This window comes from Boleophthalmus pectinirostris, unplaced genomic scaffold (assembly GCF_026225935.1).
Source record: "Boleophthalmus pectinirostris isolate CB_2022bp ecotype Guang Dong unplaced genomic scaffold, ASM2622593v1 HiC_scaffold_2, whole genome shotgun sequence".
NCBI classification, from domain to species: Eukaryota; Metazoa; Chordata; class Actinopteri; order Gobiiformes; family Gobiidae; genus Boleophthalmus; species Boleophthalmus pectinirostris.
Genome location: NW_026571152.1, coordinates 27,715,306 through 27,728,192, shown reverse-complemented (window position 1 = coordinate 27,728,192; position 12,887 = coordinate 27,715,306). Strand labels below are relative to the sequence as shown.

Here is a 12,887-nt window from a genome sequence, read left to right as displayed (position 1 = left end):
TGTATTGCAAGACAATTTTCTTAATGAGAATTATGGATTTACATTTAAACTGTATATTCTTTAAAACCAGCTAATCTTACTGCCAGACAATCAGTCAACTAGTGGGATGTATGAGAACTTGGTGTATGGTTATTGTATGAAAGAAAAAGGAAGATTGATAGAATAAATTTGTATAAATTGTTAGTTTTATTGAAACTTGTATGTAAAAATTATGTAAATGTATGTAATAAATGTGGACATGTCTTACTGTACCAATAATGGTGTTGGAAAATATACATTTCACATAACATCTGAAAGTCTTCATAGTAGAAAACAGTTAAATTTATAAAGTACACATCAGCTCTCAGGAGGTGGTGGAGCTGCCTTACGCACTGCTTTGGTTAAAGCTTGCTGGATGACAGGATACAATTTATAGCATCCCTCAATACAGGTGCGAACCCCAGCTGTCAAAGTCTCTTCAGTCATTTCTCCATCAGACTGCAATCCGGAGATCTGGTTCAGACTGGGGAGGAAGGCAACAGTGAGGCCACCTTGATTATCATGACCAGTAGAATCACTATGAGTCTCCTCCAAATATGTGGGGTCTACTACAAAAGAGTCCCCATCCTGACGCATGGAACAACCAAGCACAAGGTCGTACATCTCAATCCCTGCGTCTGCGAGGGCCAGAGATGCACACGTGACAGCATGCCCCAAAACTGACCCACTGTTCTCCAGGACCATTACATTGACCTCGATCTGTGAGCGAGGGTACTTGTGGAGGCACACCGCGGGCTGTAGGCTCTCAAGAACCATCAGAGAGAAGTCCTTGTCCTGACTTCCCTGGATCCATGAGCCCCTTTCTGGACAGGAGAACGGAGCAAAGCGCATGTCGGCTGTCAACCTAGGAGCACAAGACAATTATGAATAGAAATTAGCGACCTACTTCTAAACAGGTGTATGCTCACAAAGTAACTGTGAATAAGTAAAGTTAATACCTTCCACATTTCATATCCGTTTCATCTTTGCGCTCAGTCTCTCTTGGTCCATAAACGCAGCATATCACCTTTGTATTTCCAGCCTCTATGTACGCGGAGCCTTTGGCTTGACTGACCAGCCCACAGCGCACGAACACGGGCCGAACGTCGACCTGGTCCCGCTGACGGCCGTCCTCTCTTTTTCCATGTGAAGGGAGCCTCTCAGTGGTTTGGGGTTTGCGCTGAAAAATGGAGGGACTCTGGGAAAGCTCTGGTCCCCTCACACGTTTCGTATCTGTAGGCATGTTTCACCTGTGTTTTTCTTCTACCGATGCGTGCGGAATGGTGCAATGCTCAAATGTATCCCCCAGAAAATGCGCCGCATACAATAGTTCCACTTGTGTGTTTTGCGTTGGCATGACATGCAGCTAAAATCGTCAAAAGCAACAATTCAAACTAGTCTGAAGGGAAAACAGACAAAACTACAGAAATTGGTTGTTGTTTATTTATTCAGCCATTGATATGACCAATGCTCTTACAATATCAATACAAATTTGTCCATATATTTGTGCTTGGTTTAAAAACAGAGGGGAAAAAAACGTGTTATCCTGATATTATGACATTATATTTTTCAAACGGGACTTAAATCAGTACCATTCATTGCATCAGCCACACCGGTAAACTTATGACAAACGCCGTGGCGGGCTCGACTTTGATTGATGTCTGTGTCCACCAATCAGAGTGAGTCTTTTTGACGGGGCGGTCTGGATTGTCCAATCAGCGAAGGTTATGGGGCGGGGCCGTTTTCCTGCGCTTTCCTCTTGGTTGTGCAGCGTGGACAGAGCGGTGTCACTGGGAGCCTTTACTCACACATTCTCCGTCCAAACCCGTTTCTGTGAGTACTTTAATATCAAATTTAACACAGTATTGACAGTAGTTTCAGTGATGATAATGTCACGCAGAAATTACAGAATGGTTGTCAGGGGAAAATGAAAAATGGACAGCCTTGCTAACATTTTACTGCTAGCTTGCTAATGACAGGTTGATCTGCAAGTTGGCTGATGTAACTCTACATAGTGCCGATGATAGCTCAATATTGTTCTCACTGTGACTGTGAGTTGTGTTTTTTGTGCAATTGAACACCGATCAGTATGTCTGCCATTGACTTAAGATAACAAAGCTGCCTCACCCTTTCCAAAACAAGCTTACGTCTTGAGAGAAGCAAACTGCACACAACTGCCACCTCCATCTCATCACAACAAGGTTTCATGTGGTTTCCAACGAGGAGGTTTCGTAGTCAGGATGGGGACAGGAACTGTTTACTGTCCGCTTGTCAGAACCCTAGGGAGAGGAGATACCGGTTGTGTGATTTCCATTCGCAGCGAATGTTCCTATGGGATTGATGGAGGATCTTAAATGTTTAGTGTCGAGGATATTGTTCCTCTGGCTTTATATGCAATTTTAATGGTATTCCACGAATAAAGTAGATAATAATACTGTTAGATTTCAGGTAACAACTCAAACAAAGTGCTTTTTCTTTTGCATTTGTTGTAGACCAGAAAATGGACACTTCTTTGAGTGCATCTCAAATTCGTGAGAAGTTTATTGACTTCTTCAAGCGATATGAACACCAGTATGTCCATTCATCAGCCACCATCCCCCTTGATGATCCTACACTGCTTTTTGCCAACGCTGGAATGAACCAAGTATGTACTAGTATTAATGACTTTGACTCATATTATACCAAAAGAAAAAACTTAAACTAAGTCCTTTATATTCTTAAAGTTCAAGCCTATCTTCCTGAACACCATTGACCCATCTCACCCAATGGCCAGACTGAAGCGTGCAGCTAACACACAGAAATGTATACGTGCAGGAGGGAAACACAATGACCTGGATGATGTTGGTAAAGATGTGTACCATCATACATTTTTTGAAATGCTTGGGTCCTGGTCATTTGGAGACTACTTTAAGGTATTTTAATCAAGTTTTTGTGGGTTATTCCTGTTCTTGGTTTTTGGTGTCTGAATGTCTGTGCTTTTCATTTCTCCTTACAGCATCTGGCCTGTAAAATGGCCTTAGAGCTTCTTACACAGGAGTTTGGAATTTCCATTGATCGTCTATACGTCACTTACTTTGGTGGAAGTGCTGAAGCTGGTCTAGAACCTGACCTGGAGTGCAAACAGATTTGGATTGACCTTGGGTTAGTATGACTGATTTTATTTATTTTAGATAAAGAGCTTTTAACTGTAGTCTGTGCAATACACAGCGTACTTTTTAATATAATCACATTCCTGTTACTTTAGATATGATCGAAATTGATACAATTGTAAATCTGTTGACAGTGTTGCAGAGGCTCGTATATTGCCTGGTAATATGAAGGATAACTTTTGGGAGATGGGTGACACTGGCCCTTGTGGACCCTGCAGTGAGATCCACTATGACCGCATTGGTGGGCGTGATGCCTCTCACCTGGTCAACATGGACGACCCAAATGTTTTGGAGATCTGGAACTTGGTGTTCATCCAGTTTAACAGGTACTGTTCTATCTAAATGGCCCTTATTTCTGATGGTAACCTAGTTTTATTATGCATACCCTTAATACTTAATGTGTTTTGTATAGGCTTTAAATAGAAACTAAATAGAAACCGGTCCCCTGTGATACAGGAAATGCCAGTTTTTCCAGTTTGACAGTTGAAATTGTGTGACTCCATAGGTTATATTTAAAAAAATATAGAGTTGATTTTGCACCTCAGTATTATAACTGCATTTTAATGTATAATTTTTATATATCACAATTTTTAAGTACATTTAACCCAATATAATTACATTACTGGACATGAATATGGATATGCGGTACCTTTTTTTTCATAGTTTACATTACACTATTCCATAGTTTTTGAATTCATTGTACTTAAAAATTCTGATTCCAATATTCTCAATTCAAAAGGGAGTCAGAGACTGTGCTGAAGCCTCTGCCTAAGAAAAGCATTGACACAGGAATGGGCCTTGAACGCTTGGTGTCTGTCCTGCAGAACAAGATGTCAAACTATGACACCGATCTCTTTCTTCCATACTTTGATGCTATTCAGAAGGTAAGAAGTACAAAATGAGCTTAACCTGTTGAACTGTTTAGTGATTATGTCATAATTGTACTTTATCTTCTTACCGGTCCAATAAAATTCTAGCTACATTTTCTACAGTGGTGTTTTGACAGTTTTTCAGTTTCTTTGCCCTGCTTTTTGTGCCCGTGGCACTTGTTTGGACCCAAATAAGCTGTGATGATCCAATACTTTCTATTTAAAGGTCCATATTGTTGAAGTATTTCCTAACTGGCTGTATTTTTTCCAGGGCACAGGGGCCCGTCCATACACTGGGAAAGTGGGTGCTGAAGATGAAGATGGCATTGATATGGCTTACCGAGTTCTGGCTGATCACGCTCGTACTATTACCATTGCTCTGTCTGATGGAGGTCGGCCTGACAACACAGGAAGAGGGTGAGGCGCATCGTGCAGCTGGAGAGAAAAAGAAAACAAGATCTTTTTAATATAATCATGCAGGTCCACTGTGCAATAGATTTTATTGTCTATGTAGTCTATGACCACATGCCTGGTTTTGCAACACACCACAGTGATAAGTGTTTCCCTGATCCAAATGAGGTGTTGAACTCCTCCTAAACAGTATCTGTGTGAAAACTCTGCTGTCCCTTGATGTGTCCAATAAACAGAATTGTTCTTCTCAGGTATGTGTTGAGGAGGATTCTGCGCCGTGCAGTCCGTTATTCCCATGAGAAGCTTGGAGCTAAGAGAGGCTTTTTTGCCTCACTGGTGGATGTGGTGGTGGAGTCCCTTGTAAGCATCTCTTCTGCTATTGCTTGCCATACAGTTGTTTTATACATTTTACTATAAAACTACTGTGCTCTAGGGCAATGCATTCCCAGAGCTCAAGAAAGACCCAGAAATGGTGAAAGACATCATCAATGAAGAGGAGGCCCAATTCCTGAAAACCCTCAGCAGAGGGCGCAGAATCCTCGACCGAAAGATCATGAGTCTTGCTGACAGCAAGACCATTCCTGGTAAAATGCTGAACTATGAAGCTGCAACATTTTGAAACTCGCTAAAAGTTTTTTTATTTTGTTGTTTTAATTTCTTTTTTGATACGTAATATATCTATAAATCGTCTCTTGTCTCTTGTGTACGTGCAGGTGACACAGCATGGTTGTTGTATGACACGTACGGTTTCCCCCTGGACTTGACTTCTCTGATAGCAGAGGAGAAGGGGATGCAGGTGGACCTGGCTGCGTTTGAAGAGGAGAAAAAGGCGGCACAGGTGAGGATATTAAATAGTTATTCCGTCTGATCGGAGTATAACCTGAACATTGTTAATATGGTCAGTAGTTTGTTTCAGCACTTTCCACTATTGCACTATTGGGAAGGATATCTGTGTAAAAAATAAACTTGCTTTATATCCCGTTGTAAATATCCACAAGCAAGTCATGTTGTTGCACTGTGTACACAATGTTTTAATTATAACTTAAGTTAACTTTACTAAAAATAAGTTTGATAACAAGATTTTTTTACTTAAAAATGGAGCAGGAATCTTGGTACCAGATCATGTGCACAGCTCATTTGATTTTGACATTTGATTCAGGTTCTGATTTAGTTTACATGTAATGATGTTATCGCTGTATTCTGCTTGTAGCTGAAGTCACAGGGCAAAGGTGCAGGAGGCGAGGATCACATCATGCTTGACATTTACGCCATCGAAGAGTTGAGAAACAAGAACGTTCCGGCCACAGACGACTCCCCCAAGTACAAGTACAGCTCTGATGAAAAGGGCAGCTACGGTGAGTCTTGATCTTTTAACATCTGTATGCTCTTACACTGTGCACTGAGTCTTAACGCATTTTCCTCTGTTATATTTTCAGTGTTTGAAGAGGCCACAGCCACAGTTCTGGCCTTGCGGCGTGACCGTGCCTTCTGTGACGAGGTGACCACGGGGCAGGAGTGTGGGGTGCTTCTGGACCAAACTTCCTTCTACGCAGAACAGGGAGGGCAGACTTTTGACGAGGGCTACATGCTCCGGGAACATGACAGTGCAGAAGATGTGAGTACACAAAGGATTACACTCATTAAAGGTGACCTATATTGCAAAAAAATTTTTGATGGAGGGTCTGTCTCAGGAAAATGTTATTTCTCTGCTCTAAATGTTGGACAGTCTGGTATTAATATTTATTAAATTGCAGACTTTTTGTAGAGTCACATGTGCTTGTCTCCATGGAAAGTTTTTATGCCATTTTTGTAGCACATGCCAGGGAAACATCTCCATGGAGAACAGAGGCTCCTCCAAAATTGCATAGTGGTCAAAAATTGCCTAGCCCTAATAGTGACTCTTTTTAAAGAGTTGTAAAAAAACAACAAAAAACCTATTGGTGTGTCTCCACTCTTTTAATATTTTTTTGGATGTGTAACAAAGTCTTTCCTCTTCATTGCAGCGTATGGAGTTCACAGTTAAGAATACACAAGTCAGAGGGGGCTATGTCCTGCATATCGGTACAGTTTATGGCACACTTAAAGTTGGTGACCGTGTTACTCTACATGTAGATGAGGTAAAGTTCAAATTTAAAATTATTCTCGTTAAAAAGTGTCAACTTATTTTACTTTCAAATGCCTTGCTCATTTTATTTTAATGTTGTTTAGGCTCGTCGGAGGCCAATCATGAGCAACCACACTGCTACACACATCTTGAACTTTGCGTTACGAGGGGTTTTGGGTGAAGCAGACCAGAGAGGCTCCCTGGTTGCTTCAGACCGTCTGCGCTTTGACTTCACCGCCAAAGGAGCTCTGAGCACCGGGGAGGTCCGCCGCACTGAGGAGATCGCCTCTGCTATGATCAGGGATGCTAAGGTCAGTGACAGGCATAAAGGTGTAAATCAATACTGTACAGTCCCTGACAAAAGTCTTGTCGCTTATCAATTTTGTAGAAACAAAAGCTTATAACCTGTCTTTAAATTAATCGATTGGTTTCAAAAATGTGTCATATGAAAGCTAAAACCCTCCGAAATTATGCTCAATATACTAAAATAAATTTGCTTCACTGAAGAAAGCTTGATCATTTAATGAACACAGAAAGGTCAGATTTTGGCAAGACAAAAGTCTTGTCGCCTTGTCATATGATGCACCCAATCCTAGATTACAGCCTCACCTGTGATCAGTTACTGATCAATCAAATAGTGGGTGTGTATAAAAAGAACCCCAGCACACCAGACCTTCACATCAACTGCAGCTTGACCTCTGACAACATGCCTAAGATCCACCCTGAGACCAAAGCGTTAATTATCAAGAGGCTGAAGACCAGATCCACTGCTGAGATGGCTGACACCTTCAATGTGTCTCAGCGTCAAGTACAAAGAATAAGAAAAAGATCTGAAATGACTGGAGATGTTTTTGACAAGCCCAGGTCCGGCAGACCCTGCAAGACAACTGCTCGGGAGGACCGTTTGTTGATTCGAAAATCCAAGGCCAGCCCCTTTTCCACTGCAGCAGAGCTCCACCAGGCCTGGTCACCTCAAGTCCCTGTGTCAACCAGAACAGTTTGTAGAATTCTGTCTCAAAATGGCCTCCATGGTCAAATCAGTGCACAGAAACCAGCACTAAACAAAAGGCAATTAAAAAAACGTGTGGCATTTGCCAAGGCCCACAGCCTGCTAAAAGGATGGACACTGGAAAAGTGGCAGAAGGTGGATTTCTCAGATGAATCGGTTGAATTACATCACAGCCACCGCAAATATTGCAGGAGACCTACTGGAGCCCGCATGGATCCAAGATTCACCCAGAAAACAGTTAAGTTTGGTGGCGGAAAAATCATGGTCTGGGGCTCCATCCAGTATGGGGGTGTGGAAGGCAATATCAATAGCCTAAAATATCAAGAAGTATTAGCTACCTCTTACATTCCCAACCATAAAAGGGGTCAAATTTTGCAGCAGGATGGTGCTCCATCGCATACTTCTATCTCTACATCAAAGTTTCACAAGGCGAAGAAGATCAAGGTGCTCCAGGACTGGCCAGCCCAGTCACCAGACATGAACATCATTGAGCATGTCTGGGGTAGAATGAAAGAGGAAGCATGGAAGGCAAAACCAAAGAATCTTGATGAACTCTGGGAGGCATGTAAGACTGCTTTCTTTGCTATTCCTGATGATGATCATTGTCGAACCGCATGGATGCAGTCCTTCAAGCTCATGGAAGTCATACATGATATTAAATATGGATCTCACAGCACCACTACTTAATTCACTGACGTCATGAAACATATTTTTGTATTTGAAGTAAATTATTTGTTCAATTTTCTGTAGGTGACAAAACTTTTGTCTTGCCAAAATCTGACCTTTCTGTGTTCATTAAATGATCAATCTTTCTTCAGTGAAGCAAATTTATTTTAGTATATTGAGCATAATTTGGGAGGGTTTTAGCTTTCATATGAGACATTTCTAAAACCAATCGATTAATTTAAAGTCAGGTTATAAGCTTTTGTTTCTACAAAATGGATAAGCAACAAGACTTTTGTCAGGGACTGTAGCTCATGTTTGTCAAAGAATTTACATTTTACCATTTGGAGATCCAAAATGGAGATCAATCACTATGGGTCTGGGGCCAATTTGTAGGGCTAAATAAGATATTCCTCAAATTAAACCATATGAAATCACTGCACAAGTATAGTGAAAAAAAATACTATCTTTATTGCAATGATTTCCAGTCTTCAGTTTTTTAGTTCAAAGCCTCTTTGCTCTACAATGTTCAAACAAAGATTTACGTCTTTCCTTTAAGCTGATATGCTATGCAAACAAAAGGCAAATCCTCAAATATGGTACTGCCTACATTTTGAAACCTTTTTTTATTCCCTGATTATAACTGTATGCTTATTATTGATATTTAAGATTTATGATGTTCAGCTATGTATGTTTGTCTGAATTTCTTGTGCCTTTAGCCTGTGTATGCCATGGAGGCCCCTCTGGCACAAGCCAAAGCCATCCAGGGGCTGCGTGCGGTGTTTGATGAGACGTACCCAGATCCTGTGAGAGTCGTGTCCATTGGGATCCCAGTCCAGGACCTGCTGGAAGACCCCAACAGTGCTGCTGGCTCCCTCACCTCCATCGAGTTCTGTGGAGGAACGTAAGTATAACATTTTTTGTTCTTATTTACAACTTTATCTATTAATCCAAAGATCTTTTTTATGATTGCATACAGAAAACATTTTATCACTCCTTAGACCAGACTGTGCTAGTGACACTTGCCTCTATTTTCACAATATGATTAAAAATCATGATATGGTGCTGTAGAGTAAATAAGCTATAAAACTTCTTTCACTTAGGGCTTTGCAATTAATCAAATTTAAAAACCTGAATGAATCAATAGAGGATATGGAAATGTTGAAAAATTACTAAATCGTGACATAAAGGATTATTATGAAGCAACTTTACTCCTGACTTGCAAAGCAGAGATATTATGCAATTACAGTGAGATATCTATTTAACTGAAGTCAATTTACAATTTCTTAAATAATAGATTAAAATTGTCCAGTGTATTTATTTACCATATTGCTCAGCCCTAGTTTCAATATTGAATCAACAAACTGACAAACCACAATATATCTAATAGTTCAGTATATTGGCACACATCTATCTAATGCCACCTTCAGCTTAATTTCATGGCAACTATGCCAGTACTATTTCCCTAAATTTTAAGTTTGCATTACCGTACCTCACACAAATTGCTGACATTGTAAGATTTTGTTGTTTTTGCCTCGATCCACAGCCATCTGCAGAACTCTGGGCATGCTGCACCGTTTGTTATTGTCTCCGAGGAGGCCATCGCTAAGGGCATCCGCCGCATTGTAGCTGTGACAGGATCCGAAGCCCAGAAGGTCAGCTCTCACTGACACACTGCTTCAGCTCATACTCTTCCATGATGCACCACTGCTTTGTATTCCTAAGCGTACCATTTTTCTTCTGATTGTTATATGAAGGTATGAAGGGTGCCCTTATGGGTGCCCTTTAACTTAAATCACCTTATTTAAACATGTAGTACAATGTTTTTTGGAAGAAGCTGTAAACAGACTTTCACCTGTCTTCTGTTTTTCTTACTCATGTTGTATATTGACACATATTGTTACCTCCTCAAAAACATACCTGGAGTTGTGTTTGTGTTTCATTCATACATGTTTGAGTAATCCTGTACTATTACTGTCTACATCTGCAAAGCTCAAAAATGATCTGTTCCATTTAGTGTAAATATGCAGGATTTGTGTGTTAAACAGGTTAAAAAGTAGCAGTTAACTTGAAAACTCCTGATTCATGACATCACTGAATACAGAAAACATGTGAATGAAACAAAATACAGCACGGGTATGTTTTTGATGAGGAAACAACATTATAACATAGGTCAGAAAATGGCATCATACAAGCCCTTTAAACATTTCACCTATCACAATAAGTTAATTTTATCTATGCCTATTATTCATGTTAATACACCACTTTATTATCAAGTCTCCGTGACCCCTGTGTCGTGTCCCCCAGGCCCAGAGGAAAGCTGATGCGCTGCACCAGGCCCTGGCCGCTCTGGGAAAGACAGTGAAGCAGCAGAGCTCACCCAACAAGGACATCCAAAAGGAGATCGCTGACATGACAGAGGTGGCTTTCTTCATCTTCACACATTGCGATCTTGTATGTATTGTATTATGAAGTGTTGTTTGAACACTGCTTCTCTTGTAGTCCATCGGCACTGCTGTCATCTCACAGTGGCAAAAAGATGAGATGAGGGAAACATTAAAAGGCCTTAAAAAGATCATGGATGATTTGGACCGCAACTACAAGGCAGACATCCAGAAGAGAGTCGTGGAGAAGATTAAGGAGGAGATTGAAAAGAACCCCAACCAAGAGTTGCTTATCATGGAGATGGAGCCTGGAGCCTCTGCAAAGGTGAACACAGTAAATGGAAGCTGGATATTGCTGTGTGAGGCCTGAGTGCTGGACCTGATTAGCATGCAGCAGAACACTTTATTAAAAAAGGATTCTTTGTTGTAGTGCACTTTTTCTCTTCGCTTATCAGATTGTGTTTTCGCCAGAGACTAAATCGGCACGGTGGCCATTAGTTCTGACCTTGGGACATCGATACTGCTGATAGGAGACTTTGGTTCATTCTTGTTTACTTCTCTCCCCTCCTTTTGCTCAGGCCCTTAATGAGTCACTGAAGCTGCTAAAGACCAACTCCCCTCAGACTGCTGCCATGCTGTTTACGGTTGACCCCGAGGCTGGCAAGATCACATGCCTCTGCCAGGTCCCACAGGTGAGCACAGCCAAGGCTATGTTGGCAGAACTTTTTAAATGTAGTCACACTGCTCAGTATGCTCTTCCATTAGAACTTATTTAAGCATTTAAGCTGCTATTAACTGAATGCAGACCCAATCCTTTCAAATCAGCAAGGATATGTTTGATTCTTTTTACAAGAGGTCTACAGCCAATCCTGTAAAAGTCTGTCTTGAATACTGAAAGACTTTTTTTTGTTTATAGTAGAAAGAATTCTGTGATTACTCTGTACAAAGGGGAAACGCACAACAATGCCCAGCTCTACTTTCATACTACTACAATCTGACCTTTCGCCATTTTGTCTGCAGACCAAAAAAAAAAAAGACATCTGAATTTAAGATGTAATCATAGTTTGACTTTGGACCCAGCACCCCACACTCTGGTTTGAATAAACCATGAAGTATAATTTCTCAATGTGCTTAGTGTAAATAAACCTTGACTTTGCCCTTTCAATAATCAGTTTCACATTTTGCACGTTTACTTTATGGAGGTGAAATACAAAAAAATGTGACAAGTGTTGTTTTAGTGATGCAAAATTTATAGACTATAAAATAATCTCGTCTTTTTGCATTTGAATAGATTTTAATATTAAAATTGAACAAACTTGCACTAATACTGGTTCATTTCTTTGTTGATTTCCAGGAAACTGCAAACCGTGGCTTGAAGGCCAGTGAGTGGGTTCAGGAGCTCTGTCCCCTCTTGGATGGGAAAGGAGGTGGGAAGGACATGTCTGCCCAGGCTGCAGGCAGGAACACAGAGTGCCTGCAGGAGGCGCTACAGATGGCAAACAATTTTGCAAGACTTAAACTGGGAGAAAATTGAAAAGGAAGTGGTGAAGTTGTGTTTAAAAAAAATTGGGTAGAAGAGTTAACGCTCTGACTGGGCATACTTCAACTAACCATCTTCACTCCATCAGACATAAGAAATAGCCGCAAAGCTATACAAAATAAGCTGCTATTTATTGTTTGAATAAAAGTAACAGGAAAGTCTTAACACTTGAAAAGGTGAAGATGCTATCAGCAGAAGGCACCTCAGGCTGTGAGAATATGGTTATTTTAATGTCTGGCTCCATTTATCTTGCATGTGTCCATAAGGGAAGAATAACGTGTCCTGATTTAGCCTCTTGCACACCACAGCTGTTAAGTTTAAAACTCGGTTTATTTTTCAGTATCATTTTCTCTATGGAAGCACTTCTCCTTAAACCCTCTCATGTAGGTACAGTGTCTTTCTGTATGTTTTTTGATGACTGGATTTCACTTGTTCATACAATAGCTTTGTCATGTATAATACCACTTGAATGAAAATAGTCTGTACTTGTCATTTAATATTAACATTTTATCATTGTAGCGTTTCACTGTCAATGGGAAATGAATAAATTTAATGCTTAATATCTTCTGTCTTATGAACTGTAACTTGTTCATAAATCATTTATATTTAAATTTTACAAGTATTTATAATCAAAGACTATCCCAAATTAGGACAAATACGTGATCATACCTGACTCAAAATTAAACACTAGACGTACAGAGAACCTTGTGTACCACCAGGAGGAGCTGCCACAGTTTTGA

General features: G+C 40.5%; 2 protein-coding genes across 4 annotated transcripts; one reads left to right on the top strand and one right to left on the bottom strand.

Annotated features, from left to right (window-relative positions):
* Window positions 1-163: 163 nt before the first annotated feature.
* exosc6 (exosome component 6) lies at window positions 164-1,311 on the bottom strand. The gene is made up of 2 exons (XM_020935294.2): window positions 978-1,311; window positions 164-883 (listed from the first exon to the last, which is right to left on the bottom strand). The coding sequence occupies exons 1-2, from the start codon at window positions 1,259-1,261 to the stop codon at window positions 337-339; spliced, it is 831 nt and encodes a 276-aa protein (XP_020790953.2). The 5' UTR covers window positions 1,262-1,311; the 3' UTR covers window positions 164-336.
* Window positions 1,312-1,726: 415 nt separating this feature from the next.
* Window positions 1,727-12,709, top strand: aars1 (alanyl-tRNA synthetase 1). 3 transcript variants are annotated; one of them, XM_020935099.2, is made up of 20 exons: window positions 1,727-1,851; window positions 2,511-2,662; window positions 2,742-2,930; window positions 3,014-3,159; window positions 3,302-3,493; window positions 3,907-4,051; window positions 4,308-4,453; window positions 4,699-4,807; window positions 4,881-5,031; window positions 5,161-5,285; window positions 5,658-5,802; window positions 5,884-6,062; window positions 6,451-6,564; window positions 6,656-6,862; window positions 8,943-9,127; window positions 9,770-9,878; window positions 10,531-10,644; window positions 10,726-10,932; window positions 11,186-11,299; window positions 11,962-12,709. In XM_020935099.2, exons 1-20 carry the CDS (start codon window positions 1,746-1,748, stop codon window positions 12,139-12,141), a joined length of 3,015 nt encoding a protein of 1,004 aa, XP_020790758.2. In that variant the 5' UTR covers window positions 1,727-1,745; the 3' UTR covers window positions 12,142-12,709. The 3 variants fall into 3 exon arrangements, with proteins under 3 accessions (XP_020790758.2, XP_055011196.1, XP_055011197.1); XM_055155221.1 differs by having other exon boundaries at window positions 1,765-1,851; window positions 2,516-2,662; XM_055155222.1 differs by having other exon boundaries at window positions 1,785-1,851; window positions 2,485-2,662.
* Window positions 12,710-12,887: the final 178 nt, after the last annotated feature.